This window comes from Ictalurus punctatus, chromosome 15 (genome assembly GCF_001660625.3).
Source record: "Ictalurus punctatus breed USDA103 chromosome 15, Coco_2.0, whole genome shotgun sequence".
Classification (NCBI taxonomy): domain Eukaryota; kingdom Metazoa; phylum Chordata; class Actinopteri; order Siluriformes; family Ictaluridae; genus Ictalurus; species Ictalurus punctatus.
The window spans coordinates 9,242,091-9,264,272 of NC_030430.2; the positions used below are offsets into that span (position 1 = coordinate 9,242,091).

Here is a 22,182-nt window from a genome sequence, read left to right on the forward strand (position 1 = left end):
AAACCAGTCCCATAACTCTGATTGGCAGGTCTTCCTTGCCCCTGGCCTTTTGGCTTTTCTCTCCACTCTGTTCCCCGTCCTCTCCCTCTCGGTTGCTGTGTCTGTTGAGGCTGTGCGCTGACTGCTTGCATCATGGTGAGGGTGGCCATGTGGAAATCCTGTCCTCTTTTCTCCGTTTTTCTAATCTCTTGTTTCTCTCAGGAGCTTTTGTGCATGGATTGCATAGGTCTCCACTTGGGTAAAGCTTCCAGTGTCCCATGTGATGCATTGGCATATGACTATGGCTTCTAGGTCTGGTTTCATACCATTTACGAAGCTGTTTATGAGATGTGCTCGGTCTACCCTTTAGGCAGTGCGCTTGGAGAACCGGAGGGTGCGCTTGTGCACGAGCAAGGTGCACAAGTGCTCAGCGAGCGCCCGCTCTCCGAATTTTGATAATTGTTTACTGTGGACATTTGTTTGTGGACGTTTGTTTCTGTTCCGTCTCCTCCCTGTTCTGTCATTGGTTGTTGTTTGAGGGTGTCTTCAGCATTTTCAGCTGTCAGCACTTAGCACTGATTATGTTTGAGATATATACTGCGCGCCTCCCAGTACACGGCGTGGAGTATTAGATATAGTTCTATAGATTATTAGGTTAACGTTAGATTATTTCACTTTGTCCACGCTGGTGTTTTCCTCTCCGAGTCTTAGTTTCATGTTTCATGTTCCATATGAATGACCTTATTTCTTGTTTCCTCGTTGTGATTTCTGCTTAGACCAGTTTATGCCTGTTTGCCGATCGCCTGACCCTTTGCCTGTCTTGACTACGTTTTTGGATTACGATTTGGATTTGTCTGCCTGCCCTTAAATAAAAGCTCTTAACTGCAATTCCTTCCGTATCCTACTCCCTTTCGGAATGTGACAGTTTGAGAACAAAGGGAATTCCCCAATCCCCACTCACCCACACACAAAGGAGGAATGAACTGACACTGTGAAATTTAAAAAGAAGGATTCCATGCAATGCAGGAACCAGAAATGGACTGAGATGGATTTATAGAGCTCTAGCTCCAATTAATTGGTCCCAGTTTTCAAATGAGTAGATTAAAAAAGTGCAATAAGTGTACCTTGATTACCTGAGTGCCCTATTGTCCACCAAATATTCACAGATTCAAAATAGAATTGTTCACAGGCTAATGTTATTAGCTCTGAATGTCATAAATAAGATTTGATGTGGGGATCTAACAGCAAGATGACAGTGTTAGTACAAGATCACATACAAAAAGGGGTTCACCAAGAGGAGCAGGGCTTTGTGATATACCATAAGAAATAACATTCAATCTGTTCAAATTCAAGTTAAAAATAATAAGCCACTTTATTTCAAATTAAAACAAACCCGTAGTTTGTTTCTATAGTTAATTAAGCCCAGCTGACCTTTGAACATGTGTGTTGTGGGGAGTCCGGTCCATTTGCCAACTCACGTGGTCCGAGGCATGCTTTGTGAAAAGAAGTGCAGGAAGTTCTAACGTGATTCACAGTTCGTCTTGGCAAGTTCCTTGTAGATCCATTTGCCCCGTCAGGAATTAAACAAGTACAAATCTTGTTTTGAGGTGCATTGAATGGTCTGGCCACTTCCTGCTTTAATCTCAAACGTTTTGGTAATGGTTGGCTTAAACTTGCATGTTAAAAGAAAGTAATTACAAAATGACGGTTGAACTCATTTCATTTTAGTGGAATTTAGTCCTGTTGCATAGGGCCCTTGTACATACAAAGACTACTGGCTTTTCCACCAAGTTACAGTCTATTAGCAGATAGGGTTAAACTGGGTAAGAGTCAAAAGAAAGACAAATGTAGCAAAGGCAAGACAGTATTGTAATTTTACTCATTCGAATCTTGTTTCACTAAAAGTGACCCCAAATGTAATATAAAACAACCACTCACAACTGAAATGGCCATGTATTTTTTTATTTGTTTTTTATTTTGATGCTCCACAAATGTGCTTAAAAAGGCAGGGTATACCTTGGAATTTATTTCAAAAGACAAATATTTAAAATAAAGTACAGATACAAAGGACAACCTTTGACAATGGTGACCAAACGTGTAGAAAAATGGTTATCATTTAAAATTACTAACCCTTTAAATACAATACTTCAATACCACCAAACAAACAATTGTTAGAAGAACACTGGTAATACAGTAATACTTTTATATTATTTTTAATTTAAGTGAAAATTATACCATCTTATTTATAACCTTATTTAGATTTGAGTATGCTGTAAAATGAGAAAATTGATGGTTTATTGGATTAGGCACATTGTAAATTTTCTTCTATGATCAGTTATAACAAAAAAAAAATAATAAAGAAATCAAAACAAATGGCAAAAACATATAACATCAGCACATGATATATGCTACAATTTTCCCCATCTTAGTTTTACACTACACTATCATAACTACTGTATTTCACTATTATAAACAAGTGTTTCATGAGGTGGAAAGATGTTAATTGAGATTATTATGCCATTGAAATAGTATCTATAATAGGGAGAGCTAGAAAGGGTGGCAGCTTACACAACATTATCAGAGAGTGTGGCTGTTAAACAAGAGCTCACAGTGCTGTGAATTGCACCCACAAAAAGGTGGCATGGGAGCTTGGAAACCTTCCTCTTACCCCTGCCCCAAAAACTTGATTATCAACTTGAATTGCAAGCAAAGTGTAGACTTTGGTGAAAGAGGGGACATTATGTGTGCATATCTATGTTTACTGGTTGCCAAACCGAGGTGCACTCTCATGCAGAAACTTCTCTGCATGCTCGCTCCACACTCATGAATAGGCTACCTTTTTGTGGCTGCAAAACTGCTCCTTGCCTCTCCTCTTTTTACAACCACACTCCCTCATATGGTCATGTTAGCCATCCTTGTGCTGCCTATTAAATGCCATAAATTATATTGCTTACATACCTAGCACCATTGGAGATATCCATTCCTAATAAAAAATATTGTTTGGCCACAACTTACAGTATTAACGCATGTGAATTGGGTCCTAATGCATTGCCACAAGTTAGAAAGGAGTGGGAACGAGATCATTAAGTTCTTTTAACTATACCTTTATTTCAAGGCCATTTCTTATTAAGGTGTGGAAAAGGTGATTATTAAGTTGTGGCCACAGCTTAATAAGGTGCAATGATTGTGTTGTACCCACAAGGAGAATGCAAGGGCTACACTGTTTATAGAATTGTTGGTTGATATATTTCTCACTACTGTTAACAGTGTTTTCATTTACTCTGCATTTGTAGTCTTTTTGGTTTAGTGACATTTAACTACTGGGGAAAGTAAATCTACTTGATTTACTTCAATTACTTTTATATAATTTTTAGAGGTACAGAGCACCTTGAGGTGTTTCAGTTATGAAAAAAATAATATAAAATATTATTGTTGTTATTATTGTTAGTTGGAATAATAATAATAATAATAATAATAATAATAATAATAATAATAATAATAATTTACATGACATAATTGTCGTACAGTGCCTTGGTAGATATAAGCAAAGAAAACTGTGAAAAATTGTCGTTATTGTTTAACTGTTTGATCTTTTGTTAAAAAAAAAAAAATACTCTGCTCACATGGATATCAAACAATTGCAAACAAAATTCACGTTTATCCAAAAACAAAAACCTTTGTTAAATATAGGTGTGGAACAATTATTGGTACCCTTTAAGTCAATACTTTCTGTTATCTCCCTTTGCCACAATAACAGTTCTGAGTCTTCTCATATAATGCCTGATGAGGTTAGAGAATACATAGCAAGGGATCTGAGATCATTCCTCCATACAGAATCTCTCCAGATTCTTATGGATCCTCCTCTTCAGTTCACCCCATAGGTTTGCTATGGGTTTCAAGTCATTGGACTGGGATGGCCATGGCAGGACCTTGATTTTGTAGTCAGTAAACCATTTTTGTGTTGATTTTGATGTATGTTTTAGATCATTGTCCTGCTGGAAGATCCAACCATGGCCCATTTCTAAGCTTTCTGGCAGAGGCAGTCAGGTTTTTATTTAATGTCTGTTGATATTTGAATGGGTCCATGAGGACATGTCACTATATTTAACTGTGGGCCTGAGATACTTTAATCCATAGAGCTACCTCTCTATGTGTGCCAAAACCACCTCTGGTGTTTACTGGCAAAAAGCTTTATTTTGATTTCATCTGACCATATAACCCGATCGATTTGAAGTTCCAGTAGTGTCTGGCAAACTATCGATGCTTGAGTTTGTTTTTGGATGAGAGTAGAGGCTTTTTCCTTGAAATCCTTCCAAACAACTTGAGGTGATGTAGGTGACTTCAGATTGTAGTTTTGGAGACATTCTGACCTTAAGATTCAACTTACTTCTGCAATTCTCCAGCTGTGATCCTTGGAGATTTTTTGGCCGCTCGAACCATCCTCTGCACAGTGCCTTGAGACAATATAGACACACGTCCTCTTCCAGGTTGATTCATTACATTTCCAGTTGACTGGAACTTCTTAATTATTGCCCTGATGGTGGAAATGGGCATTTTCAATGCTTTTGCTATATTCTTATACCTACATCCCATTTTGTGAAGCTCAACAACCCTTTTGCCGCACATCACAACTATATTCCTTGGTCTTACTCATTGTTATGAATGACTAAGGGAATTTGGCCTATGTGTTACCACATATTTATACCCCTGTGAAACAGGAAATCATGGTTGAACAATTTCCTGTTCCTAGTCACCCAGGTGTATTAAAAAAAAGATAAAATATCAATGGGAATATACTTCAAATATATATTTTTCATATGAATTCATAGGGGTGCTCATAATTGTTGCACACCTATTTTTAAACCTGTGTTGTGTTTGCAACTGTTTGATATCCAAGAGAGCAGAATGTTTTTGTGAACTTTAACAAGAAAGACAAATAATAATAAAAAAAAGCCAAAAAAGAAAGACAAAAGGCCTTCTTTGTTCATATTTACCAAGGGTGCCAATATTAGTGGAGGGCACTAATTTTATATATATATATATATATATATATATATATATATATATATATATATATATATATATATATATATATATATATATATATATGACAATTATGTCATGTAAATTATTATTATTATTATTATTATTATTATTATTATTTATAATAATAATAATAATAATAATAATAGTAACAATAACCGAAATTAACTTAGTTGGGAATATATGTATATATGTCATCAATCTACAAAAAAAATAGCCCATAGTATTGAAGTGTGGGTAAGAGACTGAATGCAGTTTTCAAAATGATATTATTGCATAACTTATTATCAACCATTGCCAACCATCAGAAGTCACATAATTAGTTGACTAGAGTCCACGTGTGTGCAATTGACGTGTCATGCAAGGAATACCTTGGAATTTTAGAAATCAATTTGTAAAAATCCAAGTTCACTTTATTTCCAGGTTGACAGTACAAAATTGGCAGTACAAAAACAACCTGGAATGTATTAAGAGAGACAGTTAAGGAACACTTTGTTGAATTTTGCAACAAGTGGTAAGGCAGGTCATTTTAAGTCAATCATTATCTTTGTAATATCTTTCATCACAAAGCAAGTTTAGAGAGAGTCAGAGAAATTGGAGAGAGGACAAATCATTTAACTGTTGTGGGGTTGTTCATTAATGTTCAGAAAACTATAAAGGGAGGGTCAGAAGCAAGTGAAGGCTTTCAAATAAGTGAATCTCTTGAATCTCAGTGTGATTGTGCACATAGCCTCACTTGGAAAGTTTGCTGATCACTCTGATTAAAGCCCCATTCTCATCCTTTAGGCGCTGGTTATCTGACTTCAGCTCTGTCAAAACCTAAGGAAATCCAGAAATTATTTAAATATTAAAAAATGCTACCTGAAATAATATTGGCTTCAGAAAATATTAAAAGATTAATTCAATGTCAGTGTTTATTACACAGTGCCATGCAAAGTGTCATGCAAAGACAAATCAATGCACTTCATAAAATATCTCTAAAATCACCTAGAGTCTTGACAGTCTTTTGAAAACCTCCAGCATTGCTTTATAAAATATGTATGCATTGCTCATGAATGTGTATGAAGTCTATAAAGTACCATTCAAATAAACTGCCAAAATTGAAAGTATGTATATAACCCATGGTGAAGTGATTGAAATCCTTTACTCTAGTCAAAAAATACAATTATTAATTGTAATATTCTCTTACTTGATCTGATACCTACACTTAGGGAGATACTACCAATAGCAGTCAAACCTGTCATATCAATGGTTCAGCCACTTCCAAGGTTGAGTCGTCAACATACAGAAATGGGAAGAAGAAAGTACACCCTCCTTCAGTTCTATGTTTTTATTTATCAGAGCCTAAAAACAACTGTGTGGTCCTCACCAACTTCTAAACAAACAAATAACCTCATGTGAAAACAGAAACACACAACAGATCTTGGTACAATCTTAAGAGTGCTGTGCATCAACAAATGCCCTCAAGCATCAATTTACTGAAGCAATGTTGTAAAGAAGAGTGGACCAAAATGTCTTCAAAACAATGTGAGAGACTGGTAAGCTCCTACAGAAAAAGTTTACTTAAAGTTATTGTTGATAAAGGGGGTTCTACATGAAAGGCTAGAGTACAGCTCTACTTTTAAAAATGATCAATACCAGCTCAATCTTGCCCTTACAAAATTAACTCAAGACGGAGCATCGAGTGAGTGGCATGCTTCCCTTAAACAGAGCAAGGGACAGGTGAGATGGATTGAGACTAATTAGCTGGCAGACTGCTCTGGTCACCAAAGCTGGCAAGCAAACTCTAAGCCTAGTCATTACAATTTAGGCCCTGATAAACAAAAACATAGAATTGAAGGAAGGTGTACTTTCTTTTTCCCATGACGTTAACTATCACTCTAAGAGAGCACAGCAAAGACTGTTCTTCCTACAAAGCTACAGTGAGGGAAAAAAGTATTTGATCCCCTGCTGATTTTGTACGTTTGCCCACTGACAAAGAAATGATCAGTCTATAATTTTAATGGTAGATTTATTTGAACAGTGAGAGACAGAATAACAACAAGAAAATCCAGAAAAACGCATGTCAAAAATGTTATAAATTGATTTGCATTTTAATGAGGGAAATAAGTATTTGACCCCTCTGCAAAACATGACTTAGTACTTGGTGGCAAAACCCTTGTTGGCAATCACAGAGGTCAGACGTTTCTTGTAGTTGGCCACCAGGTTTGCACACATCTCAGGAGGGGTTTTTGTCCCACTCCTCTTTGCAGATCTTCTGCAAGTCATTAAGGTTTCGAGGCTGACGTTTGGCAACTCGAACCTTCAGCTCCCTCCACAGATTTTCTATGGGATTAAGGTCTGGAGACTGGCTAGGCCACTCCAGGACCTTAATGTGCTTCTTTTTGAGCCACTCCTTTGTTGCCTTGGCCGTGTGTTTTGGGTCATTGTCATGCTGGAATACCAATCCACGACCCATTTTCAATGCCCTGGCTGAGGGAAGGAGGTTCTCACCCAAGATTTCACGGTACATGGCCCCGTCCATCGTCCCTTTGATGCGGTGAAGTTGTCCTGTCCCCTTAGCAGAAAAACACCCCCAAAGCATAATGTTTCCACCTACATGTTTGACGGTGAGGATGGTGTTCTTGGGGTCATAGGCAGCATTCCTCCTCCTCCAAACACGGTGAGTTGAGTTGATGCCAAAGAGCTCCATTTTGGTCTCATCTGACCACAACACTTTCACCCAGTTGTCCTCTGAACCATGCAGATGTTCATTGGCAAACTTCAGACGGGCATGTATATGTGCTTTCTTGAGCAGCAGACCTTGCGGGCGCTGCAGGATTTCAGTCCTTCACGGCGTAGTGTGTTACCAATTGTTTTCTTGGTGACTATGGTCCCAGCTGCCTTGAGATCATTGACAAGATCCTCCCGTGTAGTTCTGGGCTGATTCCTCACTGTTCTCATGATCACTGCAACTCCACGAGGTGAGATCTTGCATGGAGCCCCAGGCCGAGGGAGATTGACAGTTCTTTTGTGTTTCTTCCATTTGCGAATAATCGCACCAACTGTTGTCACCTTCTCACCAAGCTGCTTGGCAATGGTCTTGTAGCCCATTCCAGACTTGTGTAGGTCTACAATCTTGTCCCTGACATCCTTGGAGAGCTCTTTGGTCTTGGCCATGGTGGAGAGTTTGGAATCTGATTGATTGATTGCTTCTGTGGACAGGTGTCTTTTATACAGGTAACAAGCTGATATTAGGAGCACTCCCTTTAACAGTGTGCTCCTAATCTCAGCTCGTCACCTGTATAAATGACACCTGGGAGCCAGAAATCTTTCTGATTGAGAGGGGGTCAAATACTTATTTCCCTCATTAAAATGGAAAATCAATTTATAAAATTTTTGACATGCGTTTTTCTGGATTTTTTTGTTGTTATTCTGTCTCTCACTGTTCAAATAAACCTACCATTAAAATTATAGACTGATCATTTCTTTGTCAGTGGGCAAACATACAAAATCAGCAGGGGATCAAATACTTTTTTCCCTCACTGTATCAGGGGAATGAGGAGAGCTGGGAAAATTGCTAATAACCCCAAACATCTAGGCAACCACCTCTTTGTGAAACTGCCATCATAGAGGCACTACAGGTCCATCACCTTCAGTATCACATGACACTGGCATAGTATCTTTCCATATACTATCCAGATACTTAACCACCCCAGCTGAACTCCCAACCCACTACTCCAAAATGTTTTTGTACAGTATATTGAACATTGCTTGCACAAACTTATCACACTTCATCACACTCTCTATTGTCAATTGTCATGTCTACTGTCTAATTGTAGTATTACTGCACTGTCTATTTTATTGTTTAAAGTCCTGTTCACTGTCTAATTAGCAGCAAAAGACAGTATATAGTTTGTGTGTATATATATATATATATATATATATATATATATATATATATATATATATATACACTCACACATTATTATTATTATTATTATTATTATTATTATTATACTGAATACTGATCATCATAGATCACCTCTCCTCAATAAGCCGATAGATTTGACACCTCATTTATGGAACTATGCGCTGAAGTTTTGGTGGAAGAAGAAGAATTATAACTAGACCGGTACATTTCCTGAAGAAAATGTGAGTGGTGCTTGCCGTGGTGAAACAGGGACGGGGCGCCAACACTTTCAAGAGCTGATGGCGAAGGGCGCCAATACTTTCGAGAGCCGGACAGATAGGGCGCCAGCATTGTTAGAGCTGGCTGTGTAGTGCGCCAATACTTTTTAGAGCCGACTGTCAAGGGCGCCAGTACTTTTGAGAGCTGGTCGTGCGGGGTGCCAATACTTTTGAGAGCCAGCCAGATAGCGTGCCAATACTTCTGTGAGCTGAACAGATCGGGTGCCAATACATTTTAGAGCCGAATGTGTACGGAGGCAAAACTTTTAGCGCTTTCTGTTTACTTTTGAAAATACTTTCGAAACTCAATGCAAGTCTGTGGGAAATTTTCTGAATTTGAGCTTCCGTAGCGGGAATTCCGATTTTACCATGATGCTCACATGCTTTAGCATGATGCTAGCATGTTTTAGCACTTGTTAGCGTCATGCTAGCACGTGTTAGCATCATGCTAGTACATTTTAGCATCATGCTAACATCTTTTAGCATCATGCTAACATCTTTTAGCATCATGCTAGCATGTTTTCACATGGGTTAGCATGATGCTAGCACATGTTAGCATGATGCTAGCACGTTTTAGCATGATGCTAGCATGTTTTAGCATCATGCTAGCATGTTTTAGCATCATGCTAGCATGTTTCAGCATAAGCATTGAGTTTCGAAAGTATTGGCCCTCTACGGAGAAAGCTCTAAATGTTTAGCCTCCGTACACATTCGGCTCTAAAATGACGAGGCTTTGTACGCGTCACATACATGTCCTTGGTGTTTGGGTAGTGACTGTAGATTCTATCTGTCAATATCTCAGGTTTTCAATAGTGATTGCACTTCCAGCAGTCATCCACAGTTTCTGGTTTGCATGTGTGATAATGGTCTTGAAAAAAGTCACATCATCTATTCACTTACTGATGTAGCCAGTCACTGATGCTGTATATTCCCCTAGTCCAGTTTATTATCAAGGGAGCAAACACTGGAAAGGAGAACAGATGGTAGACCTGGGTAGCTAGGGTTAGTATTTAGATTAGCATGAATGCCTGTTTGCTTGCCATGCTCCTGCTTCCTCATACCATTTCTGGTGTTCTCTATTCTGGCTCGGGCATCTGGCAATACTGCTGGGTTCTTTTTAATCATCTACTGCAACATCCCAGCAGTAGATTATAAAAAAGAAAAAGAAGTGTACAAACTTGGGAAGCAGTGGGACGGGGTGTGGGTGGGGGTTTGGGGGCGGGGTTGTTCTTCCTTCTGTTGACCTGTCTGTAAATCTGACAAGTCCTGGTGTACCAGGTTTGAACCTTTGAATTTTGGTGATTGTAGCTTGAGAATTTAATAAATAACAGCAGTTTAAATAAAATCCCATACACATGAATGGACAACAAAGGAAGAAAACATTATATAATAATGTTCATGGTTGTAGCTTGAGAATTTAATCAATTTAATTTTTTTAATGATCATTTATGTCTACATCACTGTCTGATGCTGCTGCACTGTATGTTTCTTGCACAGTTTTGTTGTTGCTGTTGCCTCGTATGCTTGACATATTGTTTAATGTTACACACTGACACCAAAACAAAACCAATCCTTATGAGCACAACTCATGATTTTTATAGGAGGTTTCAATATGATCCCAGTTGGTTGCAAGGTTGTAGCTAGCTGGTTACAAAGGAAACTCTGCAGGGTTCTAGGGTTGCTGTTATGTGGTCCCAGGTGGTTGTTATTGTGTTTCTAGGAGATTTTAATATGATCGCTGATGGTTGCAAGGTTGTAGCGAGTCGGTTCTTAAGGAAACTCAGCTGGCTACTTCAGTGTTGTTAGGTTACAGTTATGTACTACATGTACTACATGATGATTGAGTTTCATGTCTTTGAATCCTGCCTTTTCTATGGCATGACCTAATGATTTAAAAATAAAAGCACTGTGACCTATTCCCTATGGAAAAATGACCCACTTCAGAGCATTGCTATGTGCTAATCATTCTTCCAAAATTACCCCAAAACACAAGCATGATATTCCTGTATGGGATCTATACCAACATAATACATTTACAAAGGTGCCCTTCCTGAAGAAAATGCAGACAGATTCCTGAAGAAAGTGCAGCTTAAACAAGATTCCTAATATGCTAATATGTTGCTAATATGTTGCTAGAGCATTGCTAGGCAGTTAGGACAATATCTGCCACCCAGTGCAGTTAGTTAAAAGAGTCTTTGCTCTTTTAAGAGAACTGAGGAGATTGGTCTTTATTTTTTGGGGTCCGGGGCATTAAACATTCAGGGGTATATTTATTTTGGGTTTTGAGCGTACATAGCAATCATGAGGTGTTCATGAGTGTGGGGGCATTTAGCATTCACTGGTGTATTTATATTTGGGGTTTGGGGAATTAACAGTTAGCTGGGTATTTTTAGTTGGGGTTTGGTGAAATTAGAGGTCAGGAGACATTTATTTTTGGACTTTGGGGAAAAAACAGTTGTGAGGTATTTAAATTTGGATTTGGGGCAATTAGAATTCATGAGAGTATTATTTTTAGGTTTTTAAGCAATTAACAGTATTTATTTTTCAGGTTGGAGCAATTAGCAGCAATCAGGTTGGTAATTATATTTACATGCAGGAAATTAGAGGGCATTTTTTTGGGTTTGGGGTATTAAGCATTGAGTGGTATATTTATTTGGGGGATTGTGTGTATTTAGCAGTCATGGGGGATTTATGTAGTTCTGGGCATTTAGTAGCCAGTGAGCAATTATATTTGAGGTTTGGGGCAGGGGTATTTTTGTGTTTTATGGCAATTAGCAAGCAGAGTGGTATTTATGCATATCAGTATCATGTCAACGCCCAATTCGGCATCTGACTCCATTTCCCAGAATGCACCTCTGACTAAAAAATGGCTACCATGGACTTCAACTCCTAGGCTGCATGCAAAATTGCATACTACCCTACCACACAGTAGGTGAAAAGCAGTACGCCAGAGGGGTAGTATGTCCAAATTGTCAGTAGGCGAGAAACAGTAGGTGAGAAATACCCAGATGGTATAGCTCTTCCAGTGAGATTTTGGAGTATGCAACTGATGGACAGTACATTAAGTAATTTTTAATTGATGACTGGAACACATCTCAGAAAAGTTGGGACCGAACAACAAAAGTCTGGAAAAGTAAGTGTTACTAAAAAGAAACAGCTGGAGGTTAATTGGCAACAGGTCAGTATCATGATTAGGTATAAAAAGAGTATCTTAGAGAGGCAGAGTCTTTCAGAAGTAAAGTTGGGCAGAGGTTCACCAATCTGCGAAAAACTGTGTCTAGAATTTGTGGAACTATTTCAGAATAATGTTCCTCAACTTAAAATTATGAAGACTATAAATATCTCATCATCTATAGTAGGGATGCACCGATACGGATACCAGTACTCGAGTGTTGGCCCAATACTGTGCTCATGTACTCGTACTTGAAAAACTACCTCGATACAACCGCACTGATACCACTTTATGACAACAGGACATAGCCTAACCTCTCGTCAGTTGAGCAGGTAGTCGGAAGATGAGCAATGTCAGCAATTTGGAGATATTTTAAGATAAGTGATGATGATAAAAGTAGAGCGGACTGTAAACTATGCTCTGCTAAACTGTCAAGAGGAGGGGTAAAAAATAGCTCATTTAACACAAGCAATTTGATTAAATCTAAAGAACAGTCATAACACAGATTGCAAAGAGTTTGCTAATGCTAGCAGGGGAAATAGAAACAACCAACTTTGCAGCAAATGCTGGAGAAGTGAGAGAAAAGTCCAGAGACAACCCACGGGCAGTAAAAATAATAGATGCTCTTACCCAGTTCATTGCTCATGATGACCAACCGTTGTCAGTTGTAGATAATACATGATTTTGTCGTGTTCTTGGTGTACTTGAGCCGAGGTTTGAGATTTCCAGCCGTCACCACATTACAGATATCACATTACCAAAGCTGCATGACTTGGTGAAAAAGCACATCAGGAACCTGTTGCAGGAGATTTCGGCCTTCAGCTTCACCACTGATATTTCGACTAGCAGTGTCACCCCAAATGTCTCTTATAAGTTTAACAGCACAGTGGATTGATGAGGATTTTACTCCCCAGAGATTAGTTTTACAAGCAACGCAGTTTAGGGGTTCGCACACTGGCCAAGCCATAGCAGGTGCATTTGATGACATGCTTCAGACGTGGGGCATTCCGAAAAGTGTGAAGCACTTATATCGGTACTTGGTATCGGCCACTACCCAAATGTAAGTACTTGCACTTGGTCTGAAAAAAGTGGTATTGGTGCATCCCTAATTTACAGTACATAATATCATCAAAAGATTCCAAGAATCTGGAGAAATCTCTGTGCGCAAGGGACAAGGGTGAAAATCAATATTGCATTCCTGTGAACTTCAGGCCTCAGGCGGCACTGCATTAAAAACAGGCAAGATACTGTAATGGAAATCACTGCATGAACTCAGAAACTCCTCCAGAACTCACTGTCTGTGAACACAGTTCACCGTGCCATCCACAAATGCTGGTTAAAGCTCTATTATGCAAAGAAGAAGCCATATGTGAACATGATCCAGAAATGCTGTCATCTCTGAGCCAAAGCTCATTTAAAATGGACCGAGGCAAAGTGGAAAACTGTTCTGTGGTCAGACAAAACGAAATGTGAAATTCTTTTTGGAAACCATGGACGCCCCATCCTCTAAACTAAATAGGACTAAATAGGAGAGGGACCATCCAGCTTTTTATCAGTGCTCAGTTCACTGCATCTCTGATGGAATGGGGGTGTATTAGTGCCTATGAAATTTGCAGCTTGTATATCTGGAAAGGCAGCATCAATGCTGAAAGGCATATACAGATTTTAGAGCAACATATGCTTCTATCTAGATTCCATCCCATGTTTACTTCTGAGAGACTCTCTAAGATACTCTTTTTATATGCAGTCATGTTACTGACCTGTTGCCAATTAACCTAATTAGTTGCAAAATGTTCCTCCAGCTGTTTATTTTTAGTAACACTTACTTTTCCAGCCTTTTGTTGCCCCCGTCCCAACTTTTTTGAGATGTGTTGTGGCTATCAAATTCAAAATGACCTAATTTTTTCCTTAAAATGGTACATTTCCTCAGTTTAAACAATTGATATGTTTTCTATGTTCTACTGTGAATAACATATGAGTTTATGAGATTTGCAAATCATTGTATTCTGTTTTTATTTACATTTTACACAGCGTCCCAACTTTTTTTGGAATTGGGGTTGTACATACTGTCTCAACGGCCGTGCAGTAGGTACTACATCGAATGCAGTGCCGCCTATCATAGTACACGACTTCGGATGAATCCCATGGTCACATGCTCAAGTTCCCCCGATTACTGATTGCACTCTATTACCACCACACACTACATAAGCATGCTCAGCACTAAGACTTGTGAACTATTCATTCATCTCTGTTAACTCATCTAAGATACCAAGCCTTTATTCTGGGTTTGACCCACATTTCTTTCCTCATTGTATTGATGATTATAGTATCATCCTCTGAATATCTGTTTGCACAGAGCCTGGCCATTTTCATATTCCTGGATTTTGCCCTTGATATTGTGTTTTGGATTTGTTTGTCCTTGCTATTTTTAACTGTCACTTGTAAAATAATTACTTTTGTCGTGAAAGGACAATTTGTGTCAAAGTTCAGAAAAAGACTCTGTGTGTGCATGCATGCATGTGTGTGTGTGTGAGACAAAGAGACTGGCCCTTAACATTCTGAAACTCTTAACTGACAGTCAGTTTGTGTAATATTATTTGCTGCATATTAAAAAATACATGTCAGCTGATTTTTGTTACTACAAACAAATGCTCAACTCAAAATATTTCCCCAGTCGCTTAACTAATGATGACATTGTTCAGGTAAGAGCACTTTTCTGATTGAGCACATGCTAAAAAATGTGTGGATTGAGCAGAAATAATTGGATCTGTGGCTGATTAAAAACACATTAACATTTAGTAAAAGCCCAATTTTGCGTTGAAATTAATCAAGCAGTTTACTGCCCCTAGTGCCAAACAAATGATTATAACATGACAAATGGGCAGTGGTAGCTCAGTAGTTAAGATGTTGGTCTGTTTATCAGAAGGTCATGAATTCCAATCCCAGTACTGCCATGCTGCCACTGCTGGGCCCTTGAGCAAGGCCCTTAACCCTCATCTGCTCAGTTGTATAAATGAGATAAATGTAAATCGCTCTGGGTAAGGGTGACTGGCAAATGCTGTAAATGTAAAAATGTATTTTAAAATGATAAGATATTTATTTAAAATGATAAGAAATGTGGAATATCTCTACTATAAAGCTTAAATGGAGTTTATAGGTGAAAGTATAAGGATTTTAAATAAAAATGTGGATTCAGACAATTTATACTCAAAGCTAGAGATGTGTGACCATCCACTCTAGCTTTTCTCCACTCAAATGAATAGAAAAAGGAAGAAGGATAAATAGAAAGAGAAGGATGAGTGTATCTGTCTATAATTGGATATGATGGGTCCTGGTGTACCCAAATTTGACTATGTGAATTTTGGTGGTTGTAGCTTGAGAATTAAACAAATTACAGAATAACAAATAAAATCCCATTCAAGTGAATGTGGAAAAAAGGAATGAAAAACAAGTGTCGAAGAAGAACAGATGAATATTTCCAAAAGCTGTACATAAGCATACTTCTCTGGATCAGACCGGACATGTTACAGTTGGTTCGTTGTAGATATCTTCAGCTGTAGGAGGAGATACGTACAGAAAATCAGGTGGAATAATAAAAATAATAAGAGGAAGCAGAAGAAGAAGAAGAAGAAGAAGAGGAAAATCAGAGACTAGATCCTAGACCCTAGTTCATGGGTTCACAGATTTTTGGGTTTAGGGCAATTAGAGGCCACTGGTGTATTTATTTTTTCGTTTGGGGAAAATTAGCAGACAGGAAGTTATTATTTGGGTTACTGGCAATTAGAGGTCAAAGGGGTATTTACATTTTTGGTGTTGGGGCAATTCACAGGCAGATATTTATTTTTGGGATTTGCGGCAATTAGCAGTCAGGATGTTGTTTATATTTTCATTTAGGGCAATATTATTTAGCAGTGTGGTATAGCATTTATAGCTGTAGGGGCATTTAGCAGCCATTGGGGTTTCCTATTTGGGGGTTGGGGAAATTAGCAGCTAGGAGGGCATTTATATTTGGGACTTGGGGCAATTAAAGGGATATTTATTTTTGGGTTTCAGGGAAATTAACATGCTGTGTGATGCTTATTTATGTGTTTGGGGCAATTATAGTTTACAAAAGTGTTGTGTTCACAAGTGATATTTTATTACTTACTACTATTATGAAAGGGAGTTAGGACTGTTCGGGCTCATGTTGGAAGTGATGTAATGATGCAGTGGAAGCTGCTGTTGTTGTTGTTCCATTAAACAAGTCGGTAATGTTTGTTATTAATGTCTAATCTTCCTTGCTGTTTAATAACCTCCGATACACGCAACAAATTGGCGGCGAGGATTGTGGATTTTTTTCTTACTATTGCTGATCGCGGAGATGGCTGCTGCTAACATGCCTTTTCCGAGTTTTTTCTGCCTTGCCCTGGTGAGCCTGTTGTGCGGTTCGCCATATGGATGTGGCTCTTTGAAAATTACCTACAATTCGTCGATACTACCGGGGATGCCTGGCCAGATGAAAGATGGAGAGCTGTGCTGCTTCACTGCCTCAGAACAGAGGGACAAAGGATATTCTACTCATTGCCTAACACAGGAGAGTATATGTATTCAGCCCGTACTCCTAGCATTACAAGCACAGTGACTATCTACTTCTGACTCAGACTTGTGTGGTGGATTTGGTTGTTGACACTGGGTCTTCTGTTTCTATCCTGCCTCACAGCACTTATGCACACCATTTCAATAACATTGCACTGACGTAACCCACAGCCAGGTTTGTAATGTGTTCAAACGCTCCAATTCCTGTTTTTGGGTGTCTGTCTGCAAATGTTTCCCTAAATGACCACACAGCTCCTGCTACATTCTTCATTGTGGACAAAGGGACACCACCCATGGGTGGACCTAATATCTGATTGAAAACAATAATGTCCTACCTCCTAATACATTTCCTGTATCTGCTTTCCCTGAGCCAGTTTGAAGATCCAGTAGTGTCTGGAAAACTGAATTGAACTTGTTTTTGGATGAGAGTAGAGGCTTTTTTTCTTGAAACATGTGATGTAGGTGACTTCGGATTGTAGTTTTCGAGACTTCCTGACCCCAAGACGCAATGAATTTCTGTAATTCTCCAGCTGTGATCCTTGGCCACTTTTTTTGTCCACTTGAACCATCCTCTTCACATCCTCTTCACAGTGTGTTGAGACAATAAAGACACACATTGAATTCCAGATTGATTCATAACATTTCCAGTTGACTGGAACATCTTAATAATTTCCCTGATGGTTAAAATGGCCACTCACAATGCTTGTGCTATTTTCTTATAGCCACTTCCCATTTTTTGAAGCTTAACCACCTTTTGCCACACATCACAGCTACATTCCTTGGTCTTGCCCATTGTTATGAATGACTAAGGGAATTTGACCTATGTGTCAAATTCCCCTTCATATTTATACCCCTGTGAAACAGGAAGTCATGGTTGAACAATTTCCTGTTCCTAGTCACCCAGGTGTACTTAGAAAATTTTAAATATCAATGGGAATATACTTCAAATATATTATCCTCATGAATTCATAGGGGTGCTAATAATTGTTGCACACCTATATTTAACAATGATATTTTTGGGGGTAAAACTGTTATGTTTGCAATTGTGTGATGTCCATGAGAGCAGAGTATTCTTTAGTCAACTTTTTGAACAAAATATTAAAAAGGTTAAACAATAAAGACAATTTTTCACAGCCTTCTTTCCTCATAATATATAACTGGAGGGCTCTCTCTCTCTCTCTCTCTCTCTCTCTCTCTCTCTCTCTCTCTCTCACACTCTCTCTCTCTCACACACACACACACACACACACACACACACACACACACACACACACACACACACACACACACACACACACACACTGTGTGAGCCTTGGGAATCGAGCCCCCGACCCTGGCGGTGTGACGTGCTAACCACTAAGCATGTCTAAAGTGTCCGTAGTGTATGAATGGGTGTGAAAATGTGTATGTGATTGTGCCCTGTGATGGATTGGTACCCTGTCCAGGGTGTACCCCGACTTGTGCCCGATGCTCCCTGGGATAGGCTCCAGGTTCCCAGTGACCCTGAAAAGGATAAGCAGTATAGGAGATGGATGGATGGGTAGATGGATTTTGACAATAATGCGTTATATAATCGTTAAAACCTTCAAAAATTGTGATGCTGCCCAATTTCTTTTAAACTTTGCACAAACCTCTTAGATGCCTATGCCATGCCTACTTCCTATTTTTTTACATACCGTAGCTACCTCGAGTCGAAAGTTCAAACTTTTTTTTTATAACTTTTGATAGTGAGACTCCATAGAATCGTTTGGAACTGGTTTGGTTACAATACAATTACAATAGTGTTTCAGCACTATGTGCTTAAACCCCTAATAATAATCTTTTATTTAGACAGGATGATGTGAGCCACATTTGGTGAAGATTTGGCAAAAAAGCAGTACCAAAAATGGCACTTAGATGGAAGCATTTGTTACATGTTATTGTAACTTTTGACTAGTGGTGTAAGTAAGTGGCGTAGTCACAAGTGGCGTAAGTGGCGTAGTCACACATAGTAAGTGGTGCAGTCACAAAATTAGTTGCTTAGCCTTGGGGCATGGTCCTGAAAATACATACCAAGATTTGTGTCAGTGTGCAAGGTTGTTGCTGAGATATAGCTTCACTTCAGGTTTAGTGGCTGATATATTTTGTCCAGGTTGGTCTGACTATGATGTATGCCAAATTTGGTGTTAATTGGACATAGATTTTTGGAAGAGTAGCCAAAAAATGTTTGTGACAAAATCCAAGATTGTCAAAAGCAAGTACACATAAATTTCAGATGTTGGTGTGGCCTGAAGATGATGTATGTCAAATTTGGTGATGATTGGACATAATTTGTAAGAGGAGTAGCACAAAAACAAACAGTTTTTGACTAAATCCAAGATGTTTGATAGGAAGTAAACTTGAATTTCAGATCTTGGTGTGCTTTCACTTCTGCATACTCTAGGGAACTATAGGAAAAAAGAACTGCGAATTTAACACTCACTCTTCAAATAATATATCACCAAGGTGGTACAGCCACGAAACGTTCTGTGTACATTCAGGATGTGGTCCTGAAGATATTATCAGGTTTCATGAATGGCTGAGCTACACCACTTACATCCTGGTTCTTGCATTTGCCAGCATGTTACAGGAGAATGATTTTGAATATCAATGTTCCTTTGATAACTTTTGTTCAGACAGGTCTCACGATGATGTGAGTCAAATTTGGTGAAGATTGGACAAAGTTTGTAGGAGGAGGAGTAGAAAAAATGGCAGTTAGATGCAAGTATTTTTTAGCATGTCATTGTTACTTTTGTCCAGTAGGTGGCACTGGCCAGTGGCAGTTATAAAAAATTTATCTTAACTTATTTTCAGGATGATTGCAGGTCATTTTTCACTGTCATGCATCACTCTGCAATCTCCACAAGTAAGCTAATAAAATTTCAACTGAAATGAATGTTTCATGTTCATTTATTTTACAGATTAGTAATCTTGTATTGTGGTGTGATAATGAGCAGTGATAACACATTTTTAACATCTAGGCACTTTTTGTATGTTGTTACTGGAGAGTGCAATATTTCAGAACAGCCAGCTGAAAAACGTCACACACAGCCAAGTTCACAACTTAGTGGACATTGTGTTCTCTCTAAAATGGTGCGAGGAGGGCAAACATACTTAAGTAAAGATGATTTCTGTTCTTCCTTTTTTATCCAGTGATTGACCAAATGCTTTTTGACCTCAACAGACAGTTCTGTTCTGACCCAGAGCTGTAATATTATGAATGGAATCCAAGCTCTAAATTCCAAAAGTGATGCCTTTCTCAAAGAGAAGGTATTCTTTTTTGGGTGTGGAAGAATGTATAGTTAGAAAATTGAGCAGTTCAATTGATCAGTTCAGAAAGGTTTTTTTTTTTTTTACAGGAAAATAGAACAAGGTATGCAGAGGCATATTTTGGCCCCATAAAAATCCTATCAATTCCAAAAGGGTTACAAACACTTCATGCTTGGACCCGTAAAAATCCTAACAAAAACAATAGGCTTCCTAATAAGGAAAATTGCAACAAAAACAATAAAGTCCCAGCACTACATGCTTGGACCCTTAAATATATCTATAAGCAGTGAAGCACAGAGTTATTGGGACCATAAACGCTTGTTGCTGCTGCATCTCAAGCGGTTCAAAATTCATCAGCAGTTTTACTGTTAATGTGGGAATTATAGCACCCCATAGAGGGGATTTAGAGTAAAAAAAAAACTTGGATTCCTTTACTACAAGGTCATTTACTCATTTTAAAAGTTTGGTCAAAATACATCACACTACTGCTGAATTTGACATCAAATTTGTTTGTGCATCCATCATATCACAAGGCTGAGAAACAATTATTGTTCAGGTTGGTCTGATGGTCTCTTCCAACTTTAATGGTTAGTGCACTAAAGTTGTACAAAAAGAACAGCACTCTATGCTTTCAATGGATTTTTACAAATTTGCAAAACTTCGTGGAGTCCCTTAACATAAAGTCCTTCAGTTATTTACATAGTTTGGTCACAATATATCACAAGGTTCACATTCATCTCCTTTTTGTGATGTTTTAGTGATGAGTGGACAGACTTTGTGGGAGAAGAAGCGAAAACAACTGGGTTTTTCTTTTTTGTTGTTGTTTATTAAATGGAGGAAACACCAATATGGTGAAAACTGACATAATGGTATCTGTTGAACTCTTTGGGCTTGACCAAAAGAATCAGAAGTGAAGTCACATTTCTAGGACTTTGTATTGCAGAGTTATTATTGTCTTTGCCCTATTGGTAGCACTAGAGGGCTTGCACTAAAATTGCTGAGATTGTCTTATCACTGTGCCAAACTTAATAAAAAGCATACAAAGCATCCTATGGGCTGCCATAGACTCCCATGTGGAAAAAGAAGAAGAAGAAGAAGAAGAAGAAGAAAGCAAACAATTTCTAGAAGGTGCCTATGCACTTTTGGTACTTGGCCCCCTAATAATAATAAGATCACTGTGCCACCATTTTGCATCAATATGGATTCCATGCTAATGAGCATAGCCTGGTTCAGTTTTATGGTCTGGTCTATTTCATGCCCGTTTACTGATTTTTTTTCTTATGGGCTTTTTTTTTTTGGCTGCCACACATTTCTGAGTATTTCTTAGGAATTTGTTTGTTTGCCACTTGGGTTTTATTAAAACCCTTCATTCCCACTTCATGACAATCTGCATGTTTTAGTGGTATACCTCTTACCTTAATCTCTTCTTCCATGTCAGACACCCTCTTCTCCAATACCTGCTTTTCCTACACAAACAAGAGAGAGAGAAAGAAAGAAAGAAAGAAAGAAAGAAAGAAAGAAAGAAAGAAAGAAAGAATCAGCATGTCCATGTGAGGTTACAAATTGAGAGCCATCAATTGTCTTAAATAGCTTTTACCATATTTTCAAATGTTACAGTCTTATTTATCAATACTGTGTTTATTAAATAATGATAAATCATTTAAACACCCATACAGAAATTTCATGTAAATGTTAAAACATCAATTACTTAGGCCAAACCACCACTTAAATACTGTTTGCTGAACATAGTTGAGTAAATGTTAGGTAAGCTCTTGTAGCATATATTAATTTATAATACAAAATATATTGACAGTTAATATTGATAGTAAATACCATTTTTTCTGATACACTGGACCTCTCAGATATTCTGTCCTGCTTCTGAAACACAAACAAATATAATAAAATAAATAAATATGAAATAACTGCTGTTCCCAGCACACTATTGGAAAAAAAGT

At 38.2% G+C, this 22,182-nt stretch overlaps 1 protein-coding gene across 10 annotated transcripts in view; it reads right to left on the bottom strand.

Moving 5' to 3' along the window:
• Positions 1-5,409: 5,409 nt before the first annotated feature.
• The window catches only part of LOC108276302 (protein phosphatase 1 regulatory subunit 12A), a 60,448-nt gene continuing 43,675 nt past the window's right edge, over positions 5,410-22,182 (bottom strand). For 5 of the 10 annotated variants that reach the window (XM_047160246.2, XM_047160243.2, XM_047160244.2 and 2 more), the window contains 4 exons: positions 22,061-22,105; positions 21,643-21,693; positions 18,376-18,442; positions 5,410-5,841 (listed from right to left, as the gene is read on the bottom strand). In XM_047160246.2, the coding sequence (XP_047016202.1) occupies positions 5,755-5,841; positions 18,376-18,442; positions 21,643-21,693; positions 22,061-22,105 (250 nt within the window). In that variant the 3' untranslated portion in view covers positions 5,410-5,754. The other 5 variants (XM_017487876.3, XM_053686216.1, XR_008397990.1 and 2 more) reach the window with 5 other exon arrangements.